Source organism: Periplaneta americana, chromosome 2 (genome assembly GCF_040183065.1).
Source record: "Periplaneta americana isolate PAMFEO1 chromosome 2, P.americana_PAMFEO1_priV1, whole genome shotgun sequence".
NCBI lineage: Eukaryota > Metazoa > Arthropoda > Insecta > Blattodea > Blattidae > Periplaneta > Periplaneta americana.
The window spans coordinates 48,110,013-48,123,451 of record NC_091118.1 but is presented as its reverse complement, the minus strand read 5'-3'; the positions used below and the strand labels follow the sequence as shown (position 1 = coordinate 48,123,451).

The 13,439-nt window shown below is 35.4% G+C and overlaps 2 protein-coding genes across 4 annotated transcripts in view; both read right to left on the bottom strand.

The window, feature by feature from the left end:
- The window catches only part of LOC138693268 (zinc finger protein 26-like), a 40,584-nt gene that overhangs the window by 22,554 nt on the left and 4,591 nt on the right, over window positions 1-13,439 (bottom strand). Inside the window, exons 1-2 of one of the 3 annotated variants that reach the window (XM_069817126.1) lie at window positions 6,110-7,950; window positions 3,883-3,980 (exon numbers count right to left, since the gene is read on the bottom strand). In XM_069817126.1, coding sequence (XP_069673227.1) covers window positions 3,883-3,980; window positions 6,110-6,560 — 549 coding nt within the window. In that variant the 5' untranslated portion in view covers window positions 6,561-7,950. Of the gene's footprint in view, window positions 1-3,882; window positions 3,981-6,109; window positions 7,951-13,439 lie in introns of those variants that run through there. The other 2 variants (XM_069817119.1, XM_069817135.1) reach the window with 2 other exon arrangements.
- LOC138693338 (THAP domain-containing protein 1-like) overlaps window positions 9,119-13,439 on the bottom strand; it is a 14,436-nt gene continuing 10,115 nt past the window's right edge. Inside the window, exon 6 of the mRNA XM_069817253.1 lies at window positions 9,119-10,158. The gene's annotated coding sequence lies outside the window, so the exon portion shown is untranslated. The remainder of the gene's footprint in view (window positions 10,159-13,439) is intronic.

The window sequence follows — 13,439 nt, the reverse complement described above, 5'->3', positions numbered from 1 at the left end:
TGATGCTTTTCGTAATGGAAGTAGTAATAGCAGCAGCAGTAGTAGGCCTAGTAGACCTAGTGTTTAATTGTGTTATTGATTTTGAGTAGCCTATGTGTTATTTTTTTGTATTCCCAACAACTATTAGTGAACGGTTGCATTTACTGCTGTAACTTATACGGAGTTCAGAGTATGATTTTCAACTTATTCAAAACTATTTTCAGGCTGCGTTAGCACTGTCAAATTCATAACTTTATAGCAATGTGTTTCTACTCGTCCCCTACTTATCTTGTGGTCTCACCTTTGAAATTGAGCCTAACAATGATCATAAATTAACGCTGGACGTTTATTTAAGACAAAATTTAGTCATTCAACTTAATAAATACGAAAAATATACCGTAACTATTTTGATATAAGGATATGGTGGAACCATATATATATAAAATGGAAATGTTTGGACCGAAGTGGCGGCCATCTTTGTTTCTGTATTAAGATATGAGCATTGGAGATTGTCTTACCTAGTTGTAGCAAATACCTTGGTCGTACTATTGGATCCATAATTTTTTATCGGGCTATTTTACGACGCTGTATCAACATCTCAGGTTATTTAGCATCTGAATGAAATGAAGGTGATAATGCTGGTGAAATGAGTCTGGGGTCCAGCACCGAAAGTTATCCAGCATTTGCTCGTATTGGGTTGAGGGAAAACCCCGGAAAAATACCTCAACCAGGTAACTTGCCCCGACAGGGATGCGAACCCAGGCCACATGGTTTCGCGGCCAGATGCGCTGGCTGTTACTCCACAGGTGTTTGTATCCATAATTTGGTATGTGTTAAGACACGTGATTCTGTAGGTAGCCTATCAGCAACATATTTCAAGAAAATGTAGGGAAATTCTGACATTATGATGTTACATATTCCTTGGTATTTCAATAGTTTTATTACATATTTCAAGATTTTTAAATACGTACATAATATGTAAGTATATATTTTACTGATTTTTAGTATACAATTATCCTGGCCCTGGTAATGGCAAACTTCTTAAGCAAATCTGAATATTCATCTTTCTGTTCCCCTAATGCTCTAGAAATATATCAACATTACATCCGAAAAATTACCTCCATAACTGCTAGTGTGTGCTCACTGACAAGATAAACTTTCCTTCAACTCTTTGACAACTACTTTTACTTTCTTAATTAAACCCTCTTCTTTGTGAGTTTTCTTTTGATGCCTAAGTGAATTTTAGACAAGTTAAAGTTAAAATTTTTATATTATTACCAGTTCTTTTTCATTAATTTGTAACATATTTTTTCTGGGACTAACTTATGGATTATTAATTGAGGGCTTTGCTGGAAGAAAGGCGGACAGACCCTTATGCCCTTCTTCAGGAAAACTGTTTAAAATCTAGTGAATAATTCGCTAATTATAGTAGCGAAATTTTGTTTTAATTGTACTGTACATACCTGCAGAACAGGGCTGCGTGCGTGTGTAACATTTTATTCAGGTGCATTTAAAAATCTTAGATTGCATGTATCTCAATTCGCCATATTGACGTATGCGCCCTTTTTCCCGCAAACCCCTCAATTGTGCTTTGCTGCGATCTGATCATTATTTATTAAAACAGTACAGCTGTTATTTCCTTCGTTTGTTTCTTGCTTATCTTATTCTAATGTCCTCTTTGATACTATACCAGGGGCCTGTTTCTCAAAACTCGTGGACTAGTAATACTAGTCTGTACAGTAGTAATATTAGTTTATTTTACAAGTCTGTATTTCTAGAAACTACAAGGGTAAAGTAGTAGTTACCAGTTCACAGACTAATAATATTGGTCGATTTCACCAGTTCATAAGTGATTCTGTTTCTCGAAATGCTAATCTAGTTGATTATACTAGTAGTCAGCAGGAATGTTCCTACAAGACTCTAAAGACTGGTGATTTCTATATTATCAGTTACCAGTGACAACCTTTCTCAAATAATCAAAACAAAATATTGTATTTATTTTTTTTAATACATGTACTTTAGTGATTCCAATTGAAGTGATGAAGTTGTTGTGAAAAGAGCTAAGTAGAACTACATATATCGAGAAAGAACAATTATTATTCCTTTACGGGAGCATTTATTTAAATATAATGATCAGTTTAGGTAAAGTGCTGAAAAGCTTGGAATCAGCCTTGTAGCGTACTTGGTGTAGTGCTGGCCTTCTATAGAAGTCATGCATTATTAGCAAAGCTTCAAATACAAATTGCTCTACAAATTGGGATGTTGATTATTTTCCAATGCCATCAGGTCTTTCTATCCTAGACCAGCAACACATGCAGAATATTTTCCTAATAATCTAATACCAATTCATCAACTGCAGTGAATTTTGCTGGCTTTCCTCCTTCACTGCCAGTTCTTCTGGCATTGTCAACTTTACCCTACAAATTATATATAAAACGACACTAATTTATGAATAGATCAAATGTAAAACTGAAAAAAAAATTAGCCAATTTTTCATTAAGTTATAAGTGGCATTCATGTCGGCAGTAGACCCACTAGCTACATAATATGTTTATATTATGATACCACAGTCTAGTATATAGCCTACAGTCACGAAGCTCAATATGTAGTAAATATGCATCCATAGATAGTTGCTAACCACTAGGATCACTAATATTGCCTCATTACATACAATGCGAAATAGTACCGGCACAGACTATTGTTCCTAGCACCCTCACAACTCAAGCTTCGTGACTGTATATACTAGACTGTGATGATACTGTGAACTTGAATTGGTACTCATCAAAGTTGCTTTCTTAATATTGGGCCAATAAGTGTCCCTAATGTATGCATAATCTTTGTTCTGAGGTATCAGTTCCATAGCCTCACACATTAAGTTACAACATTTTTTGTCCATTCGTTTACTTTACAACTTTATCTTATTATGCTTGAAAAAGCACCGAATAGTATATCAATAGTATATCCTTTGATCATTATTCATATTGAGTATAGTTAATTTTCTTTCAATTGATGGAATTTTAACCGAGAAGAGAAATCAAAACAAAAACACAAAAAACTTAGCCTTCTAACCTCAAATAACAATACATACCAATGACTATAAACAAATGAACTCAATCAGCTGACTAGTGAAAGAGATCATGTGACTAGTGAAAAATTGTCACAAGTTACTAGACTGGTAAAATAGTTTGAGAAACACAATCTACTAGAGCTGGTGAAATATACTCTGGTAACTAGTAACTGGTGAACTACTAAACTAGTATTTTTGAGAAACAGGCACTTGGGTTTGCTGCTCATAGCTGCAGTGCATATATTTGTACAGATTACTGTGCACGTAACTGCGGAATCCCGGCCAAACAAGTCACTCAGCTGAGTGCGCTCCTAATATAATGGCAGTTGACATTGGACATATGCGTCAACATGTATGCCTACCTTGGAGTCAGGCCAAAAGGGAAACAACGAAGGAGAGGGGTTCGGTCCAGTGCTGCGGATAGAATTCGGCATAGCTCAGTGGTTAGAGCGCTTGGTACGTAGAACCAAGGTCCCGGGTTCGATCCCTGGCGCAGGAACGAATTTTTCTCCTCAAATATTAATTGTATATCTGTGGTGTTCGGGTAAAGGGGTATAAGTCATTTTTTTGTCCAGGTGGAATTTGTTCTCCAGATGAACACACAAGTTAAATTATATAAGTGGGTGTGCAAAAATCAAAGAATACTAGCAGTTGATGTGTTTTATTTGTGTAGAAAATTATTTGTAATAACGGTTCCAAGTTTAATTTTCATTTATCTCCGAACTCATTTTTATGACTTAGCTCCCTTTACCCAAACGCCACAGATATGTCTGTGCTTTTCGTCCATGTTTAATTCTAATGAGAGCAAGAAAAAATGCAGTAATCTATTACCGTACCATAAACGAACTGTTCTTCGTTTCCGTATCTGCGTCATTATTCTTTGTTACAGCCAATGGATCAGGGTCAGGTTCCAATTTAATTTCATCCACCATAACTGAAAACACAGATTCAGAATTTATATTATGTTTGTTGAACGGAATATAATAAAAACATACAGTATATGGTTAATAACATAGGCTATAGTATAAGTTTACTATGAGTAATCATAATCAATGTTAAAAATCACTCATGAATTTATTTCCCCCTGTAACAAGTACTTGACTTGCATCATACACACAAGCGTCCGTCTCTAGGAGAAACACACCATAGCTGTAGATCTTGTTGCCACCGAGTATTGCCATTGATGCATCAAAGAATTCGATGTAGGCCTATATGTATAACGCCAGATGATGATGATTAATGAAGCAATGGTGGAATAATGGTAACAGAAATGGGAGTACCCCGCGAATATCTACCACCAATCACAGTCTTTATGCACCACAAATCCCACTTGGACACATCAGAATTCAAACCCGAGTTACCAGTGTGGAAATCAGAATCACTAATTATTTTAAAATGGTGCGCCATCCTAATGAAATATGACCTCAAAATTACATTTAATACCGTCAAGACAAACTGCAAAATTATCTAACAATTACGAAGAAACAAAACTAAGTCACCCAAAACATTTCAGGAAAAGAACACAGACCATTTATGTAATGTGATATTATGACTTCAATGACTGCAGAAAGAGAACACCCGTTTTTTATTTTCAGACAGCAACAGTTTGACATTTGGTTTTTCTAAACAACTTTCAGTATGCCAATCCACACTTATTTTAATATAAGACACGGAATGATTAATAAAAAACGAAAAGTAAATCGACTTTCTCCATTTGTTTTCTAATACGCCACTTTTACCTGAAATGCTGATAGATTTGCAGTTTATTAACTTACGTGTAGTACTAATAAAATCATGAAACCTAAATAATCTTATATAGCTATTTTGAGATCCTTCTGACTTGAAGATCTTGTAATGCTTGAGGAAAGTGGTATGTCTGATATAGGTACTGCAGCACATTCGTAGTGCATACAACTGCAGCTACAACGAAGCTAGGATTATAAAGGAAACATGTGAATCTCAAATTTAAATTCATATGTCGCTGTCACAAACTATGAAGTTATATTTCTAACAGTGATACAAAACACAAATTAAGTTTGTTACCGGTAATATTTTTCGATATTCATTTGAAATATTCAAGTTTCTATGAACTTTTCTGTCAAGTTCGTGATCTAATTTTCGTTAACTTATGTGTGCGTGCTTGTGTGTACAACAAAGTAAATGAACAAAGGTGCCTTCTGTAATGCTGTGGGCTATGTTAAGTGATTTCTGTATTGTGAAGGTAATGTAAAGTCGTGATGTAAAATCGTTAGTGCTTTGTAGCGATGGTTGTGTATAAACATTTCATAGCTAACCAGTTCAGTTCTTAAATGCCTGCTATAAAAAAAATGGAGAAATCGCTAAATTATTGATTATCAATTTCTAAAAATGTATTATTTTCCCGCTGTGAGTTCGAAAAGTCGCCGAGTCCCTAAATCAACAAATTTGATAAATTTTTCCCACGGAAATGGTAGATCCAGCGGGAAAAACTGCAGGAAAAAGAAGACAATAAATTGTGAATTACAGAAATTATGTTATAAAAAATAACAAACATAAGGACCAAAATATTTTTTTGAATTATAGCAATCTCTCAGATACGAACAAATTTAACATCGAATTTGATGATAAATTCTCCAGAAAGCTACACCAAAAAAGTCACAATATTTTTCTATTCATTTACTGGCTTCTGTGATAGCCTATGTACAGGAACGGAAATAAAATTTGGAGCTCCCTTATTGTATGTTTCGCTTTGCGCATGTGCAGTAAACAAGGGTCCTTGTAAATACATGCTACTTGTGACAGTTATGCGAAATTGTTGCCTACATACCTACAAGTGAACTTCCATCACGACTCGCTACAAATTTTAATTCCGTATATGTACATAGTGATAGATAGGGGGTTTAGTTCGCAATCACAAAAAATACTTTCAACATAAAAATTGCTAATTCTGCAGAAGAGCTACACCAAAGAAGCCAGAATTTTGTTTTCCTTCACTGGCTTCTAAATAGTGATTTCAGGAAAATCCAATGTCTGCATTAAACCTCTATACTGGAATTAAAGAAATAAAATACAGTTAGTACTTACTTTCATTAATACCGTAGTGTAGGCCTATGTCTCCTATAACATTTTCACGTAATCCACTAATGTTTGTAGATTCAGGAACAGCAAATGTTGATGCACTATTATGGCTTATAAACTCTAATATTTGTCTTTCTAATTTACGTTGCCTACATAATCTCGTACGTTCCTTATTACTCTTTGCCACTCGTTTCTTAACACGTTTGCCATTTTCAGTATTTTGTATTTGTGTCACACTTTCACTTACTACACAGCTGTCTATTACGATAGATGCTGATGAACCACTATCGTTTGCTTGTCTTTCTAATTTACGTTGCCTACACCATTTCGAACGTTCGTTACTACTCATTGCCACTGATCTATTTACATTTTCACAGTTTTGTGCTTCTTTTTTGCGCTTTCGATACTCACGCATGTACTCACGTTGATATTGTGCACGTGTCCGTTTACATTCCATGATGATTTTTATGATTTATTGACACAACAGATTTCCTCTTTAAAAACAGAAACACCCGTACATATTAATGGACTCAACCATATAACAATCGAATGCTTCGACCCCTGTATATAATAATTGACTGGTCCAAGCAGGGGCGCTTATCTAATTTATTGTGGCGGAACCTCAACCTGAGAGTTCAAGCGACCACGAGTTCGGCGTAATGCAATTTAGGGCTGGAATTTTGAGTAAATATTTCGTTACCCGGGAGTAAGTTCTATTCTCTACATTTAAATCTAATGGTTGTGGTTATGAGTTTTACCATCTCGAGTAATGCAACGTAAGCTAGATGTACTTTAATATACAATTTGACATACTTTTCGGAGGCCGGAAATATACTTATCCAGCGACAGAGATCAACTGGTTATAAGTATCTGGGATACTGTGGAAAGAACGTATGCAGTGGCCGATTGGGCCAGCCATATTATACAGTATATTTACTATTAGCCATTTCACAGTTAATTGGCTAGTCTCCTAAATTGAGACAACTCATCCTGCCTGTGGTTTTCTTTCCTAAGACATGTCGAGATGACCTCTAAAAGAAATAGGCCACGGATCTACACTCTCTCCCCCCCCCCCCCCACATACAAATTTCGGCATTTTCCAAATTAAAGACTTCTGAAATCGCAGCCTTGACCTTCGCATGTTGCTTTCTGTACTCAGGACAAGTTTACTCGAATGTTATTGCACGGCGCAAGGGTTTGGGTCCTTTATCTTTCGAGGACTATGACTCCCTTTTCCCTCATTCATTATACACTGATGAAAATCTTAACATGTGTATTTATTAATCTATAAAATTCAAATTTTTACCAGCTCATGATAATGCAATGTTAATACAATACGCCAAATTGCATTGTTGTATAATGTACCATTCCTGAAATATTAATTTTTAATCGTTACATTTATATTTCGTCAATATCTAGATACCATGCAATGAAGTCCACATCTGTGGAGTAACGGACAGCGCGTCTGGCCGCGAAACCAGGTGGCCCGGGTTCGAATCCCGGTCGGGGCAAGTTACCTGGTTGAGGTTTTTTCCGGGGTTTTCCCTCAATCCAATACGAGCAGATGCTGGGTAACTTTCGGTGCTGGATCCTGGACTCATTTCACCGCCATTATCACTTTCATTTCATTCAGATGCTAAATAACCTAGATGTTGATAACCTCGTAAAACAACCCAAATATCCTATAACCATGCGATGAATGGTTTCAAATTTTTATCCACAAATTTAATCTTTGCTATATACATCTTGATTACACAACTTTTAACACTGTATCACTTCGGAATTTGTATGGTAACACAAGAAAGTTATTACCATACAAATTCCGCAGTAATATTTGCTCATAAGACCAATACAAACAAACTGATTTGGAGTTTTTAAGAAAATTAAATATTGATATTTTTCTTTTGGCATTTTAATTATCCGCCAAAGATTTTTCACATTATATGATCATTATTAGCACTATGAAAAAAAAAAACCTCAAATCATATTTTTAGTTCAGTGTTCCTGAAACAATGCATCGTTAAATAACAAGGTAAAAAAAAACAAACAGCAATAGAACAGGACCACCTAAGATGTTATGGTAATACATCAGTCAAATTTTGGTCAAAAATGGAAAAATACGTTTTTTTTTTTATTTTTCTCTATTTTATTCATAATAAACTACGAGTTATTTAGCGTTGATGAAATTGATGATAGCTAGATGATATTTGGCGAGATTGGATCTAAGATTCGCCATAGATTAACTGACACTTGCCTTACAGTTGGGAAAACTTCGGAAAACCCCAACCAGGTAACAGCCCAAGTGCAACTCTGGATTGGCAGGCAAGTGCCTTAGCCGACTGAGCTACGCCAACAGCCCTGTTGCTGTTCTGTCATACTTCGTCCACCCCCACATGTGGTAGCTGTTACGTTACGTCCTTTTTTTTTTTTTTTTCCTCCTTTCAAAACTCTCTTCTTCCATATTGAACGGCAAAAATCAGAGTGAGACAAATGAGCAACAAGCTTGGAGCTCATATTCTTAGCCCCAGTTTCAATTGAATGTTTCTCCTTCCATTTCCCCCAATTATTAATTTCTGGATTAGAACATACTTTGAATTAGGAGAATGGTCCAAACGATCTTACACAGAATATGTAATTGATGGAACGATCTTCATGTTCTATTAAAAATGAGAGGGTAATAATTATGATTATAAGTCCTCCTATACTTATACCACTCTTTCTTTACCTACGCTGGCTTTCTGTGCTCGAGGTAGATTTACTGGCATGTAAAAGAACTCCTGCGGGACAAAATTCCGGCACACCAGCGATGCTGCTATAACCTCGACAGTTGCGAGCATCGTTAAATAAACCATTTTTTTTTTTTGTTTCTTCATCTCCTTTCTCCATATTCTACTTTCTTGCAACATATTTTGTCCCTGTTATCCAAAACGCCACTTACTGTAGATATAATATTCTGACATGGTAAGAACATAATAATTCTATAATTTAAGTATATGTATTTTAATATTGCAGACCTTTAATTTGTAGTATTTTTAATTCTGTAGTGTTGTTGTACATTGTAATACTTAAGATTCAGCAGTAACTACAAAGCATGTAATGTGGCAGCCCATGCAACAGTCATGTGGTAAACTGTGAAGCCAGGTGTTACTGTTAGGAAGATATCACATACAATAACAGTTCCATACAACTTGAAGACTTTTTCAGTTGTAAACTTGATATTGCAAATAACTCTTCTAAATGTCTTTCACTGCAATGTGTGTGTGTGTGTATATATATATATATATATATATATATATATATATATATATATACATAAACACACACACACAAGGTTTCTGGCCAGTCTAAATGCTTTATCACAAATATCGCACTTGAATGGCTTTTCTCCTGAATGAATAAGCACTTGATCCCGCATACGATAGGGACCTCTAAATTCTTCACCACAAATATAACATTTGAATGACTTTTTCCTAGTGTGAGTGAATATATGTTTATCTAAAATTACTTGCGACAGAAAATCTTTGCAACATATACCACATTTATACACACTATCCTCTTTATGACATCTATTGCTATCAGTTGTTTTCTGATTAGACGTCAACCCATCCCAGTCGACTTTTGAATGTGTGAGAATATGTAGCCTTGACATACTGGAGCAATTTAAAACTCTTCACACAAATTGTGCATGTGAAAGGTTTTTCAGAAGTATGTGTTGCTTCATGTTTTCGAAGATGATGATGTCGTGTAAAATTCATTTCACAAGTACTGCATTTGAATCGCTTCTCACCTGTATGAATTAATGCGTGGGCTCGCAGATTTGGACGTCGTGAGAAACCTTTGTTACATACGCTCTGAAATCTTTCCTCCATGAGTGAATAATTTGATGCCTTCGAAGAATGCACTGTTTTGGAAAAGTCATTTCGCAAACATCGCATTTGAAATTCTTCTTGTCTGTATTAATTATTGTGTGATCTTGAGGATAAACTTCTTCTGCATTACTCGCAATATGACACTCGAAGTCTGTCACTTCATCAGGAAAATGTGTGTCCATAACCCTGTAAACCAATACCATATAGTCTTTACACAGTCTTCACATAGCCTCCATACAACAAACATCCAATGAATACACACGCTCATATACAACTAAACTTGAACGCTGACATTCACTTTACTATAATAGTCCACAACAACTACAGTATTTGGATACCGTCCGTAAATTAACCATACTGAAGAGCATCACCGCTCATAATGCACGTTCAAGTATATGCCGCAAATCAACATCATAAGACAACCTAATATTGAAATATATCGTCGGATACAAATGATATCCATAACAACTTTGAATAATTAGACTCAAGGCACAACCTCAGTCTCGTATATTATGACGTACATATATGTGGAAGGTGAAATGACGTGCAGTAATGAGAAAATAATACGGGCACAAACAAATCAGTTAACATAATTCAAAGACTGTAATGCATCCCTTCACATAATATAGTATACAGATTTCATTTTATTTTTTTATTATTTTATCAGTGAAGACCTGCAAACATATTCGTACAAGTATTGTAATCACACGTGTACTTTTTAATCATTTGACAGTAGGGTGTAGTCACACAAGAAAGACATATTTATATCCTAATTATGTTGGTTTTTATCATGTTTTAATCATATTGTATGCTTATTAATATATATTGTATTTTGGTTGTAGAGACATATGTACCTATTAGTGATGATATTGCTATAATAGAATGTCGTATTTGATGATGTTGGTATGAAACCGACGAAAACGTTCATACAATATTAAATCATGTAACGTAAGGACTCGCACCTTACATATATCGATAGTAAAGTCATTGACTGAAAATAAATATTCGTATTACATATCATAGACTTATCTGAAAATTAATCAAAATGAATTGCAAAAAAAAAAAAAAAAAAAAAAAAGATAATTACTGCCATGCCACAGCATGACTTTCAGATGTGAATCTCTCTCAAGTAATTGTATTACTACTGGTATTTTAATCAATTCACTAATGGAAAAGGATTGACAGTGCACATTCTGAAGCAGAAAATTGGGTGAAACAATTCGCATCATCTGCTGCCAAGCAAGTGTCAGAACTCAGTATTATGAATGCGCACATTCCTTTCAAAAATCACAGAAGAAAACTTACTTACTGGCTTTTAAGGAACCCGGAGATTCATTGCCGCCCTCACATAAGCCCGCCACTGGTCCCTATCCTGACCAAGATTAATCCAGTCTCCATCATCACATCCCACCTCCCTCAAATCCATTTTAATATTATCTTCCCATCTACAACTCGGCCTGCCCAATGGTCTTTTTCCCTCCGGCTTCCCAACTAACACTCTATATGCATTTCTGGATTCGCCCTTAAGTGCTACATGCTCTGCCCATCTCAAACGTCCGGATTTAATGTTTCTAATTATGTCAGGTGAAGAATACAATGTGTGCAGTTCTGTGTTGTGTAACTTTCTCTATTTTCCTGTAGCTTCATCCCGCTTAGCCCCAAATATTTTCCTAAGCACCTTATTCTCAAACACCCTTAACCTATGTTCCTCTCTCAAAGTGAGAAAACTATACAACAATATACAGGGTATATGCAAATTGATGTTAAATATTTTGTAAACTATTTCTAACAAGAAAATATTAAGGCACTTTCATATAAACTGGTCTTTAAAATGCTTAATTTCAGAGTTACGCTATTGTATTGGTAACAATCAAACTCTTAGTGCAAGTGATACTAAGCAGATTATTAAAAAAATTGATAAATGTGGACTCCTCCTGCGTTGATGCATTCCTGAGCCTCTGTTACATCCTTTGGCATCCTCTCTTGAATAAACCTGGAGTGTTTTGTTTTTATTCAAAGTACATAACTTCGCTTCAGTGTTTTATGCGTAAGAGATCAATAGCTAAGTCAGACTGGAACTTACTGTGCAATTTCTTCCGTCTCCATTGTGAGTGTATGTCATAAGGGGATGTTTAACCCTTCCTTTTCTCGTTCTCCATCAGTGGCGTGTGAACTATATGCATGACATGCAGATAGGAACTTAAGCACAGTAAATTGTAACACTGTGGTAGTTAGCTAAATAACCGAAATAAAAAAATACGTAGTATATCAGCAGCGCCTAATGGCATCGTAGATGTCCACGGTAGTTTAGAATTGGGTTAACAGCAAGACTGGATATGACATATCATCAGTAGATTATAGAATATTGAATTCAGTGAAATTTTATTATAATTTACACAAATACCAGTACAGAAATATAATTCATTTGCAAGAGATTGGAATTTGTCATGATATTTTTTGTTTTCAGTTTATCATGACTGCTTTAATAGTGCTTATTTCAAAATGTAGCAAATCGAATATAATCAAACTACACTCGTTTGAGAAACTGCTAGGTTGCATACATGTTCAATACTTTGCAACTCTGTAAAATCTTTACCAAAATGGTCGCATTTTACTTCTTCGTGCCTACTGTGAATACTTTCGTGCATTTTCAAATGGTTCGAATATCTGAAACTCTTTTGACATATATCGCATTTGTAAGAATACTTTCGCGTATGAGTTGTCATATGAGAGGTAATACTTTCTTTCAACCTGAAGCTCTTCTTACACACTTCACATTCGAATGGCTTCTCCCCAGTATGGGTTCGCAAGTGATTATCTAGCACACGCTGATAGTTAAAACACTTGTTACATACGCTGCATTTGTAGGACTTGTCTTTATTGTGAATTAGTACATGGCGTTTGAGTTGGTAAGAATCTATGAATTGTTTTCCACATATATGGCATTTGAAAGGATTTTCATTTGAATGAGTCCGTACATGAGCAACAAGATTTACTTTAGATCTAAAGCATTCCTTACAAATATCACATTCAAACGGTTTTTCCCCGGTATGAACGCGCAAGTGATTTTCGAAACGATAGAAACAAGTAAATCCTTTACCACAAACTTCGCATTTATATACTTTAGCTCCTGTATGAATTGATACGTGGCGCTTGAGGTGATATGAGTTGATAAATTCTTTACCACAAACATCACATTTGAAAAGATTTTCCAGAGTGTGAATAAGAACGTGTTCCCTCAATTTCCTAGACTGATGACCCTCTCACAGACATGGCATTTGAAAGGCTTCTCCCCTGTGTGGATGCGCACAGGTTCTCTCAGTTTTATTGGTCGTGTGAAAATTATCCCACACATTTCACATTTGAAGGATTTCTTCATCTTCTTGGCAGGTGTGACACTTATCGAACTACATTTTTTCGAAGATATTGCAGTATGAATATCACATTTAAGTTCGTCAGGTTCATGG